At 34.3% G+C, this 19,280-nt stretch overlaps 1 protein-coding gene across 1 annotated transcript in view; it reads left to right on the forward strand.

Annotated features, from left to right (window-relative positions):
* The window catches only part of LOC130992535 (protein SABRE-like), a 36,720-nt gene extending 18,473 nt beyond the window's left edge, over positions 1 to 18,247 (forward strand). Inside the window, exons 11-23 of the mRNA XM_057917200.1 lie at positions 3,355 to 3,452; positions 5,882 to 6,238; positions 6,350 to 6,468; positions 7,072 to 7,321; positions 7,692 to 7,916; positions 10,236 to 10,375; positions 11,535 to 11,607; positions 14,269 to 14,370; positions 14,457 to 14,618; positions 16,032 to 16,343; positions 16,439 to 16,606; positions 16,904 to 17,270; positions 17,651 to 18,247. Coding sequence (XP_057773183.1) covers positions 3,355 to 3,452; positions 5,882 to 6,238; positions 6,350 to 6,468; positions 7,072 to 7,321; positions 7,692 to 7,916; positions 10,236 to 10,375; positions 11,535 to 11,607; positions 14,269 to 14,370; positions 14,457 to 14,618; positions 16,032 to 16,343; positions 16,439 to 16,606; positions 16,904 to 17,270; positions 17,651 to 17,790 — 2,513 coding nt within the window. The 3' untranslated portion in view covers positions 17,791 to 18,247. The remainder of the gene's footprint in view (positions 1 to 3,354; positions 3,453 to 5,881; positions 6,239 to 6,349; positions 6,469 to 7,071; positions 7,322 to 7,691; positions 7,917 to 10,235; positions 10,376 to 11,534; positions 11,608 to 14,268; positions 14,371 to 14,456; positions 14,619 to 16,031; positions 16,344 to 16,438; positions 16,607 to 16,903; positions 17,271 to 17,650) is intronic.
* Positions 18,248 to 19,280: the final 1,033 nt, after the last annotated feature.

Genomic DNA, 19,280 nt, shown 5'->3' on the forward strand with positions numbered 1-19,280 from the left:
CTCTTAAAAAGGTCATTCTCATCCTAAACCTATATATATATATTACTGGAAAAAACAGAAAATGCATTGCGGTGATTTTGGGAAGAATCTTATGTATATGTGCATTATTCTTGTCAATGTATTTGTAAAGTTATTTCATTATAGTACAAGTGGTGGCTTAGGTTCCACAAGTCTTATTGGTATTGAATCACCTTGTTTCTGCACATAAATAATGAAAATCTTAAATGTCAAAATAAGTTTAATATTTTCTTTTCTCGAAGTCACTTGTATTCCATAGAACTTTTAAGTCATTGGTTAGTGTATATACATCGTTTAGTATGTATGTTGGTTAGAAACATGTTAGAAGAAGTCTTGACTGCGATTTAGTATTTCTTTATTATGTCTCATCATCATCATCATAAGAGAATATGACTTCCGTAAGGTAACTCAACTAGGTCAAAATTCTTGCATAAAGTAGCAGCTTTTCATTATTAGAGACAGGTCGTACTTTGCCAAATCAATGACTATTAACAAATGCAAACATGTACCTGAGATTAGTGTGAGAATATATCTTTCTGTCAATGTTACTTGAAGTGTAAAAGTCAAGACTATTGTACACCATCAAACCCTTATTTTGTTAGTACCGAATATTTATGATACTTTACTGAACTTTCATATATGTAGATTTCTATCCTTTGAGTTCCCCTATATCCGTAAACTGATTTTTTCGTAATACAATCCCGAGTTTGTGTGTCTGAGATGATTCTGAGCTATTTTATTGTTACTGTCCAAGTAACTCTATTAACTCTTTTCAATTTATATGAGGATATAAATGATAGACTAAAAAAAATTACCTTTTTTGGATGACATTCATCCAATATCATCAACCTTATACATATTTTCACTGAACAAACAAACATAAAAGTACATATATGTCACAGCTATAATTTATTGATAAGCCTAGTTCTGACTTGATGTTATCCCACATACACATAAGAATACATAAAAGTAGGATTAAATTTTAATTGCCAATAACCTCAAAATTGGGACTTATAATAATATATTTGGTGGTCTAATATAAATAAATTATAGAAATAGGAATGTTAAAGAGCCACCTGACGTTGGTGGAGAATGGGTATTGGGTGTTCAGATTTTGAATACATTTTTCTAAATTTTATTGGCCGTTTTACATCAATTGGAATGATGGAGAGAAAGTGCCATATACCATGCGAGTCTGGGAGATGCTTGATTTTACCACAAGTTAATGCTGGTATGAATAGATAGCTTGTTAATATATAAAAGGGAACCAAAATTTTAATCAATCACATAAGGGCTTCAGGACTTTGTAACTGAATGTCAAATCACATTATGCGCAGTTCTATGCACATCATATTTCTCATTTGAAGAATGATCAGCATATATTGTTTTTATGTGTTTGTTTATGTTTGCATGATAAAAATGGGCATGCCTTACATAAATGTTTATGTTTAGTATTGGTGTTGATATATGGGTAGGTTAAATTGGGCTGGTATGAGATCCAAGTTCATCAGATTCACTTGGTGTGATCCATACTGTATTTTGTTTGGGCCCGAATCAGACCAAATGTTACTATAACTTGTAAACCTCTCTATTCTTTTGTCCATAGTATTTTTCTGGAACAATAGTCAAAAGAACTGCCATTCGTTTGTAATACTAATAGTGAGTCATTGTAAGTATCAGACTATCAGCTAACCAACTATATATAATTATAGCAGAATATAATTCAAGATCCCCATTTTGGCTATGCACCAGATAGCAGATTTCATGGTAGCTTTTGCCGACCATAGAAAGAAAGGAAGTTATAAATTACAATATTTCTTAAGGAAAAATCATGGAGTGAACTGTTCTAATAATCAGTTTGTATTATGTCAGAGTTACTGTTCTTGATTTTTAGATAGAATTAGATGTTCCAAAAGGAGGTAGTTTAGATGATCAAATCATGGTAGATGTGTAATCAAATCGAGCAAAGGCGAGATTACAAAGCTGAAGATCAACTCATCTATTACCGAGTCAAGCTTTATTACTGAACAGTTCAAGGCTCATCCTAAATGAGCTTTCTAGATTTAGATTTAAATTATTTATTATTTTTTGCAAATAAATTATTTGTTCACAAAAAATATACTCCCTCCGTCTACGATACTGTTTCCACTTTGTGGATGGCACGGGTTTTAAGAAAGTGGTGGATAGGAGTTGATAGTATTGGTATTGTTGTGAGTGGAGTTTGGGTATAAATGATGAGAATATAACAAATAAAGTTTATTTGGTACTTGATATGCTTATTGCTAATTATAGTATTTTAAAGAATATAGCTTGTGCCAAATTAATATTTTTATATATTTTAAGCTTACTCTCTTAACGGGCCACTAGCTAAATTCAAGCTTCACTAAGCTGAGTTTGAACGAGCTTTTATTGAGCCAAGATTGGAATGGAATAGTTTACAAGTAGCTTGACTTATATACAACCATGCTTGGTGGGGCTAAGGGAGGTAGTGGCATGGTAGGGAGCAGGAAAGTGTAAGACTTTACTGAGGTATGGCTTTGGGTGCGTGTCTGAATATGGGTTTTCAGTATTTAGAAGATCCTCTAGTTCTCATATTTTTTACTTTTGAGGTTATTTATGTATTATGTGGTGTCTAAGTGGATTTTTTTAAGATTCAAACAATATAATTGAATCAATCCAAAATCTTACTTCAGTAAATCCAAATGGACCCATAACCCCAGTGGAGTAGACCTAATTGGATAGGTCTCGATTCATTTGATCTAGCACTGTGATGTACTCATAGTCTCATACTGTAGGCTGAAGCATATTCTGACGTATACCTTCTGTCATATGCTTGACAACTTATTGATTCCTCAAAGATTGCCAATGAGTGGTGGAATACAACTTAAGCTCATAAAAGTAATTTCATAAGAATGTTTCGAGTTAGCACAAAAGCAGTAAAAATAAAGAAATCTTTTGAAAATAACTACTGATTGCAATTCATTTGTCTTTTGCCTCAATGTGGTTCTTTAGAACATTTTGAATCTTCACAGTAAAAACAAAGAAATCCACTTGTGAAAGGAACCACCGATAGTAAAAGTATATCGCCTGAAGGCATTATTCTATTTGGTAGAATTTGATTTGTCTTTTTCCACTATGCAGTTGGGTTTGTAGAATCAGTTATAATGTCCATCCTCATGTAAATCAATTCTGTTTCTAGTTTTGTTATGCTTCTGTGTGAATCACTGACCTATATACATCAGCTCCTTTGTATCACATGCATGAAAATGTTCACATTTGAAAATGTCCAATATTCCCTTTTTCCTAGTTAATATGCATCTTTGTTGGTTTATACAGCAAAATACAGCTTTGATGACTCTGATGAGGAGGGCACACGCCATTTCATGGTGAATGTCATTGAGCCACAATTCAATCTTCACTCTGAAGAAGCTAATGTAAGTTCTGAGACAAACAATATATATGTTAGATATCCAAAGCTTTTTCTTGGAAAGCACATAGAATATAAATAGAATAAGTCGAGAGAAAATTGTCTTTTAGCTTCCAATAGTAGTCCTTTGAGTGGATTTGGATCTCATCCTTAAGGTTTATGGGATTTAAAGACAATATATTGCACTAATAATCTTTCTTTAAGGGGGTGGAGGATAAGAAACCGGATAATTTTGTTTGAAAAAAAAATAAGAGGGTGTACAAAGGGCTCTTCCTATACTAATATGTACAGCGCCAATCTCTAATTAAATGAGACACAATATGATTTTGAATTTTTTTCGAGTTGAAACCTGTTGAAGACCCAATTGTCCCACATGGATTTGGTAAATATCCTGCTTTCAATATAAAACTTGGATAACCCTCTTTTCTTATAAGGACTTTTAAGGGAATGATAGGCCCAATTATAATATGATATCAAAGGAGGCCCAAGTCGATGAGGGTTTATTTGGTCTATGTGTAGCAGCCGATGGTCATACCGGCCCACACGTGCGGTTGCATGTTGAAGCATTGTTTGTCCCACATTGACTTGCTAAAAGATCTTGGTTCTGTTTATAAGTTGGATAATCCCTCTCCCTTTATATGACCTTGTAAGGGTATGATGGGGCTTTCAACAAGACCCACGAATCTATACATTCTCTATAAGATTTCCGGATGGACCTTGACGATTCTTTTGTTCTTTGAGCCATACAGACCAACATAATGCTGGAACAATACCCCCATTAGTATACCATCTTTGCAAAATGAAGCTCTCGGGATTAGACAAACACAGATCAGTCATTGAGCTTAGCAATATCTACTGATGACTTAAATCTTGAAACACTCGCTGCCACAAACTGAAAAAAAGTATTGCACAAAAACAGGATTCAGGTATTTCGTCTGATTGCTTTGGTACCAATTTTTTGGGAGGAAAATAAATGGAACATGTCTCTCTAACACATTGCTGATGAGAAATTTACCAAACAAGTACCATGAAATTGATAAAACCTTTCTAGAGATAGAAACGTACAAGATAGGATTGAGAAATCTGTAGGGTGGGTAGAAGTCTTTAGAATATAATTGCTGGAGAATTTCCTAGATAAATCCAAAATTCATCTTCTTACATCTCCCTAACCGCCAACAAGTGCATCCCTCTAATTGCTTAAGCACATAGCATTTGTTTTTTTCCGGAACCAAGCAAAGAACATTGCTCTTGAAAATTTGGAATTGGGTGTTTGGAAATTCTGATATAGTTTTGGCTTTCATAAAGTTAGCCAGTTGGAAATAGGCCTTCCTATCTGAAGATGGTAGACTAAAGTTTGATAGAGTAAAGAGTATTTTCAGATGAAAGAGATTTCAAAACAATATTAAAATAGAAGGAAAAAACAACTAGCAGGCAACCCTGCCCCAAGCGCCCATCAGGAGAAAACCCAAGAAGAAAATCTGCCGAATCAACTAAGATAAATTTTCTGATGACCCTAAATGATTAAACTCTACTACTTAAATAACAAAGGACCTAGGTCTCCGGAAACAATCCATCTCCTGAAGATATCCTTATATAACTTAACTCTAAACAACTTAATCAATTAAGGAAACATAATATAACTCTGGTCTCATCATATTCTTGGGGAAGTGTGGTTGATTGGGGGGGGGGGGGGGGTTCAGATGACTCACTAAGATGGAATTTAGAACTTTCAGTCTTCTTTCCTTGTAGATCCTTCTTCAGGTCATTGTTCCATTGCAATTTCTGAGGTTCCTTTTGTCAAAAGATTGAGATAATACTAATACCAATGTTAGAAATAGATTTGTATATATGGTATGTCTTGTAGAGCAAGATAGAACTTTCCTAGTTTAGTTAGGACTCTTGTGCATATATAGGTGCTTTGATCAATAGGACAATACACAGAAATTTCTCCAACGTTATGTTTTGTCATTTGTCATAACAACCAACAAAGGTTCAGTTTTTCTTGTAGTTGTGAAATGATTTGAATAATACTGATACAAACATGTGATGTTCTCAAAGATGTCAAGTAAGAGCTCTGGTGATAGTCAAGTATTTCTAATCCTTTTTGCTCCAAAAAGTTTTCTCAAGTAGTGGACCAGTGGTTGCTCTATATTCAAAACCCACTAGCCCGAACTTCGGGTTTGGCCATTGGTAAGGGTGAAATACACATAAAAGTACGGCAGTCTGAAGCACCTTAAGACTTGACAAAAAAATGTGAATAATATATTTTACTTCTCTTCATATTTTCTAATAGGATTAATTTTTTGAGTTCAAGTCTTTGAGCTGCAGTTCATTGCTGCATTACTGAAGCAATACATATTTTATCAAGCTATCAATCAAAAAGAGGAAATAGTGATGTAACATTTGTTAAGCTTAAAATAGAATCTATTTTGACAGGGTAGATTCTTGCTCGCTGCTGTGAGTGGTCGTGTTTTAGCTCGATCCTTCCACTCAGTTCTCCAGGTTGGCCATGAGATGATTGAACAAGCTCTTAGTGAAGGAAAGATCCAAGTTCCTGAATCACAGCCTGAATTGACATGGAACCGTATGGAGTTCTCAGTGATGTTAGAGCATGTGCAAGCTCATGTAGCCCCCACTGATGTGGACCCAGGGGCTGGACTACAGTGGCTCCCTAAAATTCGTCGCAGCTCACCAAAAGTGAAGCGTACTGGAGCTTTACTGGAACGGGTATTTATGCCCTGTGATATGTACTTCCGTTACTCTAGGCACAAAGGTGGAACTCCTGACTTGAAGGTATTCCTCTAAGTTTGAGGTGATAACTAGCAAAGGATTAACATGCATTCTACTGGTGCAGGAAAACATATCTCTAACTTTGTGATGCCAATTCATGTTTAAAATTTACAGGTCAAACCTTTGAAAGAGCTTGCTTTCAATTCTCACAATATAACAGCTGCAATGACGTCCAGACAATTCCAAGTCATGCTTGATGTATTGACAAATCTTCTCTTTGCTCGACTTCCTAAGTAAGAACAATCTTGACCCTTTCTTTTAGAAGTTAAGACTTCCTGTGTGCTTTTCCTTTGGAACATTTGATTTATTGCTCCACAAGTTACTTTTCCATTGTTGTGGTGCTGGTCAGATCTCCATAATTCAAATTCTTTCACCTCTTGTTGATAATAACTCGTCTTGTCCAGATATCTACAAAATGATATCCTTGTTTTAATCACTTCAGGATCAACGTCTAGACTAGCTGAATTGTGTATTGTTGCAAATGTGACACATGCACTGATGCATTGCCTGTTTTTACATGGACTTTTTTTTTTCTAATGAGGTCTATAATTACTACATGATTATGAGGAAATAGGGATTCGGAAAATAAATAATTTTCCCAGTAGAAACTACTAATAATTGTGATGATAGATTATTTCCACATAGAAATTGATTATTTTTTGGCTAATTTCATGCTGAAAACCGTTTTTTCAAGCATAGTGCATGAGACTTGGCAGAGTGAATTTTGTTTGTTTTGGAGATGGAAAAATATTAAGATACAATTGGTGCGTAGAGTAGCTACTTTTCGGATTTATTTATCATTTTTGTGGATTTCAAGTGTTAAGTTTTTGATCCAGGCCAAGGAAAAGTAGTCTATCATATCCAACTGATGATGAAGACGATGTTGAAGAGGAGGCAGATGAAGTGGTTCCTGATGGTGTTGAAGAGGTGGAACTGGCAAAAGTTGACCTCGAACATAAAGAGCGGATGAAGAGGTTAATCCTGGATGATATAAGAAACTTGTCTCTGCAGACTGATATAACTGGAGATCCTCATGCAGAAATTGAAATGGAACTCTGGATGATAACTTGTGCAAAATCCATATTGGTGAGTTCTGAACTAATTGAAATGTCTTTAATATTTAAGCCCAGTAAGGTGTGTTTATTACACGTTGGAATTGGCTTGCTTAAAGATAACATTATTTTGTATAAAGCATTTATACCATTAATAATAATACACAGAAAATCCATTTACTCATAAAAAATTCTCAATTGAACCTATTAATCCCATTTTTGATTCGGCGTTCTATTCTATGTTTTTATATCTACTAATCAGATTCATGTAGAAATTTCTAAGATATCGAAGACTGTCAATGTATTCAGAAAAGTTTAAACATACGAGGGGCTTCCTGTATATTTACAGTATGACTTTCCCTGCCTGTTTCTATGTTGGACTTTATGATTTAATATATTCTCAGGTGCAAAGATTGAAAAAGGAGCTAGTTAACGCGCAAAAGTTAAGAAAAGTTGCGTCAGCTTCCCTAAGGACTGCTTTGCAGAAAGCTGCACAACTACGATTAATGGAAAAAGAGAAAAATAAAAGTCCTTCTTATGCTATGCGTATTTCTTTGCAAATAAATAAGGTGGTCTGGGGCATGCTCATTGATGGGAAGTCCTTTGCTGAAGCTGAGATAAATGACATGGTACGTATCTATAGTTTACGTGCATTATAATTCTTTTGCGGACAACTATGGTTAACATGCTAAACAAAATTAATTTTAAAATTTTGCTTTAAGTAGGAGGGCTTATGATATTACTACAAGTTGCTTCTCATGTTTTTTGTTTGTTGTGATGGTTGTAACAATTTACCTAGGGAAACAACTTCAACACTACCACATCAGCGGCACATCAAAAGTTTGAACCCACCAACTTCTATAAACCCTATCCCCAAAAGCAAACATCAACTTGGGTTCCACTAATATATACACACACATATATATAGGGAGAGGATCATGTGTGAACTGATGAACAACGATGTTCATGTGCGAATCAATGAACAAATACATAAAATACATGAACAAAAACATATGAACAACGATGTTCATGGAGAACCATGAACAAATACATAAAATACATGAACATAAGCACATGAACAACGATGTTCATGACAGTAAGTCATGAACACCGTTGTTCATGTGACGCATGAACAACGATGTTCATGACTTAATGTTGAACAATCGTTGTTCATGTCCAAATAAAGGGCTGTGATTGGTTCCTCATTCTCACAAAAAGATGTAATTCTCACTTGATCTCATCCCTATATATATATATATATATATATATATATTTCGTTGAGAATGCTTGTGAACACGCGCGAATAAGTCAATAACTTTTACAAATAAGTCAATAATTTTTATGAATAGGCAATTTGGTCTAGGTTCGAATCCTGAAGGGGGCGAGATTTTTACCATATTAATTGGATACGGCTATTTGTAAGTTATATTGATTTATTCGTTATTCTCATTTCTCAAGAAAAATAAAATTCGCAATGGAATCACACCCTATATATACAGTGTGCGTGAGAGAGAGAGAGAGAGAGAGAAATGTTATGCTACATACCTATGTGACCTCCTTATGTGAGCACCACTCACATTTAGCATTCGTTAGCGTTATCTTTTTTGTTTTAGACATTTACTTTTATTTTAATACTTCATAAAATATTATTGAGATCATTAATTTTATAAGTTACATAAAAATCAAGGTCCAATTTGTTCTTTTTATTAATTATTTGAAGTTAAAGTGAATATGAACAAATTGGACTTTTATTTTTATGTAATTTATAAAATTAATGATCTCAATAACAATTTATGAAGTATTAGAATAAAAGTAAATGTCTAAAACAAAAAAGATAACGCCAACGAACGCTAAATGTGAGTGGTGCTCACATAAAGAGCTCACATAAGATATGTAGCATAACATTTCTCTATATATATATCATGGGATCTGACAAAATTAAAACTCATTTTAAAATAAATAAACATAAAGTTATATAATTTTTTGAAACTTCAAATGGTTATGTCTTGCTTGTTTCAAGTCCATTTTCTACATATCATATTAAAGATTTTTTTATTTTTGATTTAATTTGCATATTTTGTTAGGAACGAAATTATACGACAAGGACCAAGGTAGATAACAAGAAAAAAAAAATGAAAAGAGATGAACACATTCATAAAAATTATTATAAAAATGAAAACTATTGAACTTAGGAAAAATTATAAGAAAATATATTGTTCGATGCTTCAAATATTTTATGAACACATTTAAATACTCTGAGGTACTTAAAAACATTATTTTATATTTTTATATAAATCAAAATATATTATCCTCCTTTCTAATAGCTTAAGCTTTTCGATAATATGGTTGTTCGTACGGTACTGAAGCAAGGCAAATAAAAGGTCCATGTGTATAATCTCCACCTCACGGTTGTCTAGAAATCTCCAATATGAATTAACTTTCTTGCATGCCAGGTGGAGAAGTCATTAAAATATTAAGTTAAATGATTTCCCTATATTTTAGTTTAGCTTTTAAATATCAATGTGTCCCTCTTTGTTAGTGGTAGTTTTTAGATGTCAATGTTCTCTACAATTTTATTTTTGGTTAACTTCAAGTAATCTGCTTCTGGATACTTGTATATGCATCCTTCATCTTTAAAGAATTTGAGGGAAAGCAGATAACTGAAAAGGAAGGATGCTATAGTCTTCGTACTTATTATTGCTTTCCTTTCTTCCCTATTTTACTGTAGTTCCTTACCTGCAACATGAAATTGGCTATGTAAATGTATCTAAGGTGGTAACATCAATGATAAAAGTTCAAATTTTTGTGTTTCAGAATATTGTCCTTTACATCTCAATTGGATGTCCCTTATGTTTTAATAGAATCCTTAAAGAGGAGCTTTTGATGTCGTTTATTAGCACTACTTTTTTTGTCTAGTTTTAGCACTTAGGTTTTAATTCTCTCTTCAGATCTATGATTTTGACAGAGACTATAAGGACGTTGGTGTTGCTAAGTTCACTACAAAGTACTTTGTAATCCGAAACTGTCTTCCGAATGCCAAGTCAGACATGCTCTTGTGTGCATGGAATCCTCCTTCAGAGTGGGGAAAGTATGCTTCATTTCCTATATCATATTTTTTATCGTTTATCTCTGACTTGATCTCAGCAAATAAGATTTAGTTGATTCGTTACATTTTTAGTCCTTGTGACCTCTCTCACATGGACATGTTGACATGCTCACATCCTAGTGTATTACTATGTTTTTTTATTGTCATCGTTGTGAACTTATTTCCTTTCTTTATAAATTAGGAGCTCTGAAAGTTTACAGCACTTATTTCTGCCATGACCGCTGATTCTGGTTCCATAAAATGCTTACTATTATCCTTCTCTATGACTCTTAAGTCATTCATATCTAACAACCTGCCAAAAGTATCTAAGGGTTTGCATGGATTCATTCTAATATTTTTGGGCTTGAAAGTTTAAAAATGAGAGATGAGATTTTTTTTTTGTTTTACTTTTTATATATCTTTTGGCATATGGTTCTGGAATGTTGTTTCTCAAATTCTTTTCCAAGAAGCCAATATTAGAAAGAAAAAAAAAATAGCAAAGCAAATATTGTCTGATCTTGGAAGTGAAGGAACAAAAGACAGTTCTTTGAAATAAAAGCAATCTGGCTTTAGCTTTATGCTTGTTTTTTCTTTATTTTCCTCTCAAACAAATATTTTCTTAGAACTTTGGATGGAGATCCATTAGGGGTACTTATAAAAGTAAAATTTTGTTTAGCTAAGTGAAAATCAAAGTTTCATCTAATTAGTGCTGTGACTGACTTGGAAAATAGTGTTAATCTTTAAAACATTTTTTTGATAATAACTTTGAACATCGAACATTTATACAAAAAGAATATTTTTGACTAAAAACATGAGAATTGTTTGAGTAATATTGTTTTTGAGCAAATCAAGCCTTCAAGAACACCAAGCACTTTTAAGTTGCTAACGTGTTTCTATTCAACTTCAGTACAATTTTCTTAGCTAGCTATCAATCCCTTGTCGAATGCTCAGCACAAGTTGGCAAAAGACTGACTGACCACTTTTTAAGTGTTTTCTTATTTTATTTCCTGTTATGACATTGTCACGTATGTCCTCTATGCAACTGAGATGTTATTATGTTCCAAATTTTCGTGAAGTTTTTAGTGTTTGATGAATCACAGGCAAGAGATTTAGCTAATCTTTTCCTCTGCATTGTCCTCTGTGTTTCGGTTTCTGGATGCAGAAAAGTGATGCTCCGTGTAGATGCAAAACAAGGCTTTTCAAAGGATGGAAACTCTCCTCTTGAACTATTCCAGGTTGGTACTTCATTAATTAGTGTAATGTCCATTTTCACTTGCATCCAATATTGGTGCTCACTCGTCAGTGTGTGTGTATATGCATTTGATTCATGGACACAGAGATGCATCTTCGTAAATAGATAAATATGCCCACACTGCTGGCATAAAATTTAACTGTTACTGTGTTCTTGAAGTATTAAAGTGTGAAAGCATCCAGAAACCAATTCGGGTTCTGTTCTCATATATTCAATAGAATCAATCCCCGTTGAATTTTCTCATGATCAAAGTGACAATCGATCTCAATATGCTTGGTTTCGCTCATGAAAGACTGGATTAGATTCAATGTGAAGTGCAGCCTGATTATCACACCACAACTTTCAAACCCACTTCATTTACAAACCGATGTACATACATAATCTCATGTAAAAATTTATCCATAGTCCTATACTCCCATAGCTCTAATGAAATCAGATCACTTTCTGTTTCGTGCTTTTCCACGAAATCAAATATTCTCCAAAGAACACACAAAATCCCGAAGTAGATCTTCTATCTTCTTTCGACCCTGCCTAGTCAACATCTGAAAAACATTTAATCTGATTGTGACCATGGTCACCATACAAAATTCCACGTTTAGGTGCTCCTTTCAAATACCACAAAATTTGCTCCACCACCTTCCTGTGTCAACAGTTGGTGATGACATATACTGACTCGTCACACTGACTGGATGAGCTATATCTGGACATGTCACCCTCAAATAATTCAACTTTTCAATCAATCTTCTATACCTCTCAATCATCAAATAACAAACCATCTTTAGCTCCCAAGTTTCTCGTCTCTGAAAGTAAACCAAATTTGCGACAAGAATATTCCTTTCTTCTCATCACCTCGACAAAAAGTACTTAAGCTCTCCCACATATTTTGTATTGAAAGGGAGACAAGCTTTTAAAGAAGCAATTCCTTCGGAATCACTACCAGTTATCATCACAATATCATCTGCATACACGCCCACCAAAATAATACCACATTCAAACTGTTAGTAGAAAACAGAATCATCAGATTTACTTTATTTCATACCAAACCTCTCAACATCACTAGCAAATGTACCAAACCATGCACGAAGATAATAGACCTTCTTAGATTACTTCTAAGCAACAAACTCAAAACTAGGGCGGTTGCTCCATATAGACATCCTCAATTAGATCACTATAAAGAAAGACATTCTTGATTTCGAGTTGGTGAAGTGGCCCTTTGCCAGCGTAATGAGAAAACTTGATAGAGGTGAGTTTGGCCGCAGGTGCAAATGTCTCAGATTGATCAACACCATAAGTCTAAGTGTAACCTTTAGCAACAAGGCGAGCTTTCAGACGATCAATGGAGCCCTCATGATTGACTTTAACTGCAAACACCCATGTACAACCAATAGATCGTTTACCTTCATGAAGCTCCACCAAAACCCAAGTGCCATTAGGATACAACCATTCATCTCCTCAATCATGCAACTGATCAAAGATGGGCCCATGCTTCAAGAATGATTTTAGGAACATAATACAGAGAAGCAACAAAAGAGCGAGAGGAAGAAGGCAAGTGACTATAGGAAACAAAAACAGAATTGGGATAAGTACATGAACGTTTACATTTACAAAGAGCAATGGGAAGTTCATCACTCGTGGTTGGATCTAACAACAAAGCTATTAGCTCATCACGATAGGAGGCTTGCGCAGCTGGAGCAGAAGCAACAGCAGGAACTGAAAGTGATGACAGCAAGAATATGTCCATGTGATGGGAATTTTTTATCTATATTCATCTATTGATCAAAGCACCTATATATACACAAGATTCTTGATTAAACTTGGAAAGCACTAATTTACTCTACAATTTATCCCATTTATACAAATCTACTTCTAACAATCTCAAACTTTTACTTAATTTTTTTTAATGTCTAGTATTAATTTCGGCATGTGAAGCCATATGAATTCAGTCAATTCTTATATTGTGTATTAGGTTTTCTATATTATTTCTTATTTCTATAAGTTTATATAACATAATACTCCCTCCGTCTCTTAAAAAAACATGCATCTTTTGTCATTTTGGGCCGTCTCACAAAAACATGCACTTTCCATTTTTGAACAATACCCCACCACAATCCCTTTATTTTTTATCCATTCTTTTCATACTTATTCACAAAAAAACCATCATGGCCCACCATAGTACACTCTCATCTAACATACTTGATAAAGTGGGACTCATTTTCCACTCACAATACACTTTCATCTAACATCTAACATTTCTTAAAACTCGTGCCACTCATTCCCGCCACATGTTTTTAAGATATGGAGGGAATGTATAATAAATTTTAAAAAAATGATAGTTTGGAAATGTTACCAAGACTTTCCAAGGGAATGCTATTATTAGTTTCTATAAATTTTTTAATAGGTTTCTACGATTGAAAAGTAGATCTGATAAAAAACAATTATTTAAATTATAGGATAAAAATAATGATATGATTTTCCATTCCATCCTCATTCCATAGACATACCAATTTAGGAAATGTTATTCTTGTACGATCCTTTTCCATTTCAACTGAATTCTTAATTTTACTCCATATTGATCACCTCCCTCCTACTCCTAGAGGTCCAGTTCAGCTGTTCTGGCATAACAATCTGCTATCCTACTATTTAGGTGGAGATTTACCCTTTAAAGATACATTTGACTGAGAGCATGTACCGATTGATGTGGCAATACCTCTTTCCTGAAGAAGAACAAGACTCCCAAAGGAGACAGGTCTGTGTAATCTGAACCAACAGAATCTTTCAACCAGATAATCCTCCAATCTTCTCATTTATTTTATATTTCTCTGTGATGTATAGGAAGTATGGAAGGTTTCAACAACTGCAGGTGCAAGGCGTGTAAAGAAAGGCTCAATAATCCATGATGCATCTCAATCTGGCAGTACAACGAAAGAGGTTGACTCGTCCAAATCAAATTCAGCTGCAGCTAACCAGATTGGAACTCAAGCTGATTCTTCCCAAGTGAGTATCTTTTAATAGTTTCAACAATTTATGTATCGTGCTCTGGATATATACAAATTTAGGGATGCGAAGAAGATCTGCATCTTTCGCTATTAATTTTTATGGATTATATTCCAAAGAAACTGAAAGCTGGCCTTTAGGATAAGTACTATATGGAGATCTAGAGGGAATGAAGCATATATCACCTAGCAGAAATCAGGTTAGCAGAGTTGTTGTTTCTATTAATCCTAAGGGTTAAAACTCCTGTCAATACATCTCCTCTGCATCATTTTGAACTGAAAGATAAAACTGCTGTATTTGAGTAGATAGCCAGTAAGGAGAACATGATTATGGGCTTCATATTTGAAAAGAAAATTTTCTCTGGAAATGGTATGCAGAAAAAGTGTGGTCATTAGTATTTGGAAGTTTCAGCAGAAGATGGACAAATTCCTAAGGGAGTAAGGATAGGAACACAAACCCAATATATATTGGAAAAATCAATCATCAGTTGTTTACAGTTTTGATATTTCTCTTCTTCAATTTGGGAAATTGTCTGCATCACAAATTTTCAAGGATCTGAAATACAATACATTAGGCTAGAGAGGCAAACAAGTGCCAGTGCGTCTAGTATATTATTTAAGTGTGTGTTGTCAATAGGTTTATAGGCATCAACCATCACAACCACCTGATTCTCAGGTAGTAAAGGTATTATTTTACTTACAGCTTTTAAGCAAACAACTTGTTGCAAGATATGCCCTCAATGAGCAAATTTTAGCTCTGAGGATTTGAGGAACTTAGGAGTTATATGACCACTCAGCCCTCAGAGGATCCTGGGGTGTTGTTATTCGAGGAGTTTGAATAATGTTATTGTTATGTGTTTATTTTCCTTTGCAAAACCTCTGGTCTGGAGAAGGAACATTACACTAGATGATCACAGCTTGTTGCCAGGAATATTATGCACCCTGTGTGATACTGATAGAGTAAAGAAGAGTGATTAAAGTAAACTAACCGAACTGAATAATTGACTCACAATTGAATGATAAAAGACAACCAGGAGAAGAGTTCTCCTGTCCAAACGCTAACGCTATTTCAATCTTTCACAATCGTCTTTGACAACCCTAATTGTGATGGCTATAAGCACCAAAAGCCCATGCAAGAGCCCACAACCCAAAGTAACTAATAACAAATAACATTATAGAAATAAGGAAACTATATAATCAGGGCAGCTCCCTACATCCGCTTCCCTCGACGGGAGGTGTAGACTCAATCCTTAACAGATTCTCAATAACCAATTATTGCAGGTTCCTCCATGGTTTCATCTGAGATAACATCACCGCCTAGCCATTGTTCTCCAGCTATGAGATTGTTTTCGTAACTGTTTGACACAGGGAGACAATAGTTATTTACAAATTCCTTGGCCTTAACTGAATGCAGGCATCGAAGTTGCAGAATCTAAAACCAAACCCAGAGCTAAGGAGAACTTCTTCTTTTGACAGAACATGGGAGGAAAATGTGGCAGAATCGGTGGCTAATGAACTTGTACTGCAAATGCATTCCTCTACAAAAGGGGGTTCCATTTCTTGTATTGAACAGCCAGATGAAACCAGTAAAAGTAAGTTAAAAGAGACAAAACTAGTAAAACCTGGTCGGGCCTCTCATGAAGAGAAAAAGGGTGCAAAAGCTCAAGATGACAAAAAATCTCAACCTCGAAAGCTGAGGGAATTTCACAATATCAAAATCAGCCAGGTTGATTCTTTTATAATAAATTTATTTCTGATTTCTTGTCCTAATATATTACTATTATTATTTGTATTGAAATTTACTTGTGCTTCATGAATTAGGTTGAGCTGTTAGTTACCTATGAAGGATCAAGATTTGCTGTGAGTGACTTAAGGTTGCTGATGGACACCTTCCACCGCGCTGAGTTCACCGGGACATGGAGAAGGTTGTTCTCCCGTGTTAAGAAGCATATAATATGGGGTGTTTTGAAATCTGTCACAGGGATGCAGGTAAACTCTTATTATTGTTCTCTCTATCTGTCTATTGGAAAAGCGTATACAAATTATATCTCTTGACTGATGAAAATGATGAGTGTTTTATGTCCCTTAGGCAGATACATGCATGAGCATGTTTAACCTTCATGACTGTACGGTGTAAATCTTTAGTATAATAAAAGATTGGTTGCCTTGAACAGGCTACAGAAATAATATTGTTTTTTCCTATATGCAAAACAATTGTAAAGAAATTAGCATCAGGAAACATGTTTACACCCTTGTAACATTCTCACCCATTATTTAAATATATAGGGTAAGAAGTTCAAAGACAAAGCAAACACGAGTACCAGTGTTACTGTTCCGGAGACTGAACTTAATCTGAGTGATAGTGATGGAGGTTCAGCTGAAAAAACTGATCAGAACCCAATGACCTGGCCGAAGCGTCCTACTGATGGGGCAGGAGATGGTTTTGTGACCTCCATAAGGGGTCTTTTCACTAATCAGCGCCGTAAAGCAAAGGCTTTTGTTCTGAGGACAATGAGGGGTGATGCAGAGAATGAGATCCATGGTGAGTGGAGTGAAAGTGAAGCTGAGTTCTCACCATTTGCCAGACAGTTGACCATGACAAAAGCTAAAAGGCTGATTAGGCGTCACACTAAAAAGTTCCGTTCTAAGAAAGGTCAGTAGATATCATCTCTCTTTTGGTAATTTATTACTGTTATATAATCTTTTCATTAGTTGTTTCTTTGTGTGGGTATGCTCATGTGTTTGTTGGTCAACATATTTTTATATGAAAATAAAGGATGTTAATAATGCCTTGGCTGTTATCATAAATTCATAATAACTGTTGCATCAACTGTTCCGCATGCATACATAGTCAATTTAGTGGCAGATAAAATGTCAGTGGAATGCTGTTCTATGCTTGTTTGAAGTTCATACTCGTATCGCTGCTTCTCATCTTGGTAGTTACATACACCTTTGATGAATAGAAGCTTCTGGTCCGTGTTTAGTACCCAGACTTTGTTGAAGATACTTGAATTAACTATATCATTCCTTCAGGCTTAACATTGCAGCAGAAAGATTCACTTCCTGAATCTCCCAGGGAGAGTGAACCCTTTGAAATGTTTGAAAGTGACTCTTCAAGTGGATCCTCACCGTATGAGGATTTTTCACGAAGTGAGGAGTTTCAAGAAGTGTAGAAGGCACATCATAATTTTCAAAGTCGGAGAGCCTGCCGCATGGCATCTTGCGTTATGTATAGAGGATTCTGATTCAGAAATATATATGTGCACCTAAACTTCCCAGAAATATTTGATTGGTTTCCTAGCCATCTGGGGATGAAGTGAGTTGGAAAGAAATGGAGGTACAGTACCAACTGTTCGTTACACTTTTTACTATTTAGAGGTAGAAAGCCCAACCCTGTTTCTTGGTAAGAGTTGTATTCAGTGCTACTCTCCTTTCCTTTTTATGAAAAAAGAAAAAGAAACAGTAATTTTTGGTGTTTCTCCGTATGAGGAAGTTTGAGGCTCATAGAGCCCAATAATTTTGTAGCATAGCAAGAGGCCGAGATGGGTTATACAAATTGAAATTAACTTGTATTTTGTATTAGCTTATAAATTATAATATACATATATGCATTCATGTTCCGAGTGAAAATTGACCACGCTAACATGCATCATACCACAAGCGTTCACCTACTTAGAGTGTTATTCTACTGTTTTTAATTTGATTATTCCTTAGCCTAAACTAATCATGGTTATGATGATATTGAGAAATAGAAAACTATTGTTAGCGATATTGTAAGATAAAGTAGTTGGATAAGATGATTTGTATATATTATCTAAAAAATGTACTTAAATAATTAATAAATTGGGAACCATGTTAAATGGCTAAAATATACTCCCTATATCTCTTAAAACCATGTGGCGGTGTGGATGACATGAATTTTAAGAAATATTAGATAAAAGCATATTGTGAATGAAAAATAAGTCACACTATAAAAAGTAGGGATAAAAAAATAAAGGAATTGTGATGGAATAACATTCAAAAACATGTTTTCGGGAGACTATCCAAAATGAAAAAAAAGTGCATTTTTTAAGATACGAAAAAAGTATTTTGAATTACGATATTGTGAATAGTGTCATAACTAGTTGCATTCATTTTAATGTATTTTCACCAAATATCAACAATTGTCGATGTAGTTGTATGCCACAGAATGAGTATCGATTTTAATGTATTCTCGCCAAATATCAATAATTATATTGTTATGGACCGGATGGGATCCTTTGTCTCAGAATGTAGTGTGTCTTATCGTGTACCACTCTTATTCTCTCTATTTGACAGTTGTTTGTTGTAAAAATATACATATAAAAAAATTTATTATATTATGAACTCTAATTAATATTTATCATTAAAAATTAAAATTTTAAAAAATTATATATCATAATTTTGAATTAATTAACCAAAATAATCTATTATTAATGAAAATAAAATTAAAAAAAATATTTATAAACCCAATTAGGATGAGTAAACCTTGTTAATTATCTTTTTATTATATTAAAGCATAATAAATTAAAATTGAAGAAAAAATAATTAAAAATTATAACAAATCAAGAGTAGTATATATTGGGACGCACTAAATTATGGGACATATGGTCTCATTTGGTTATGGACGGTATGATATGGCAGT

This window comes from Salvia miltiorrhiza, chromosome 7 (assembly GCF_028751815.1).
Source record: "Salvia miltiorrhiza cultivar Shanhuang (shh) chromosome 7, IMPLAD_Smil_shh, whole genome shotgun sequence".
NCBI lineage: Eukaryota > Viridiplantae > Streptophyta > Magnoliopsida > Lamiales > Lamiaceae > Salvia > Salvia miltiorrhiza.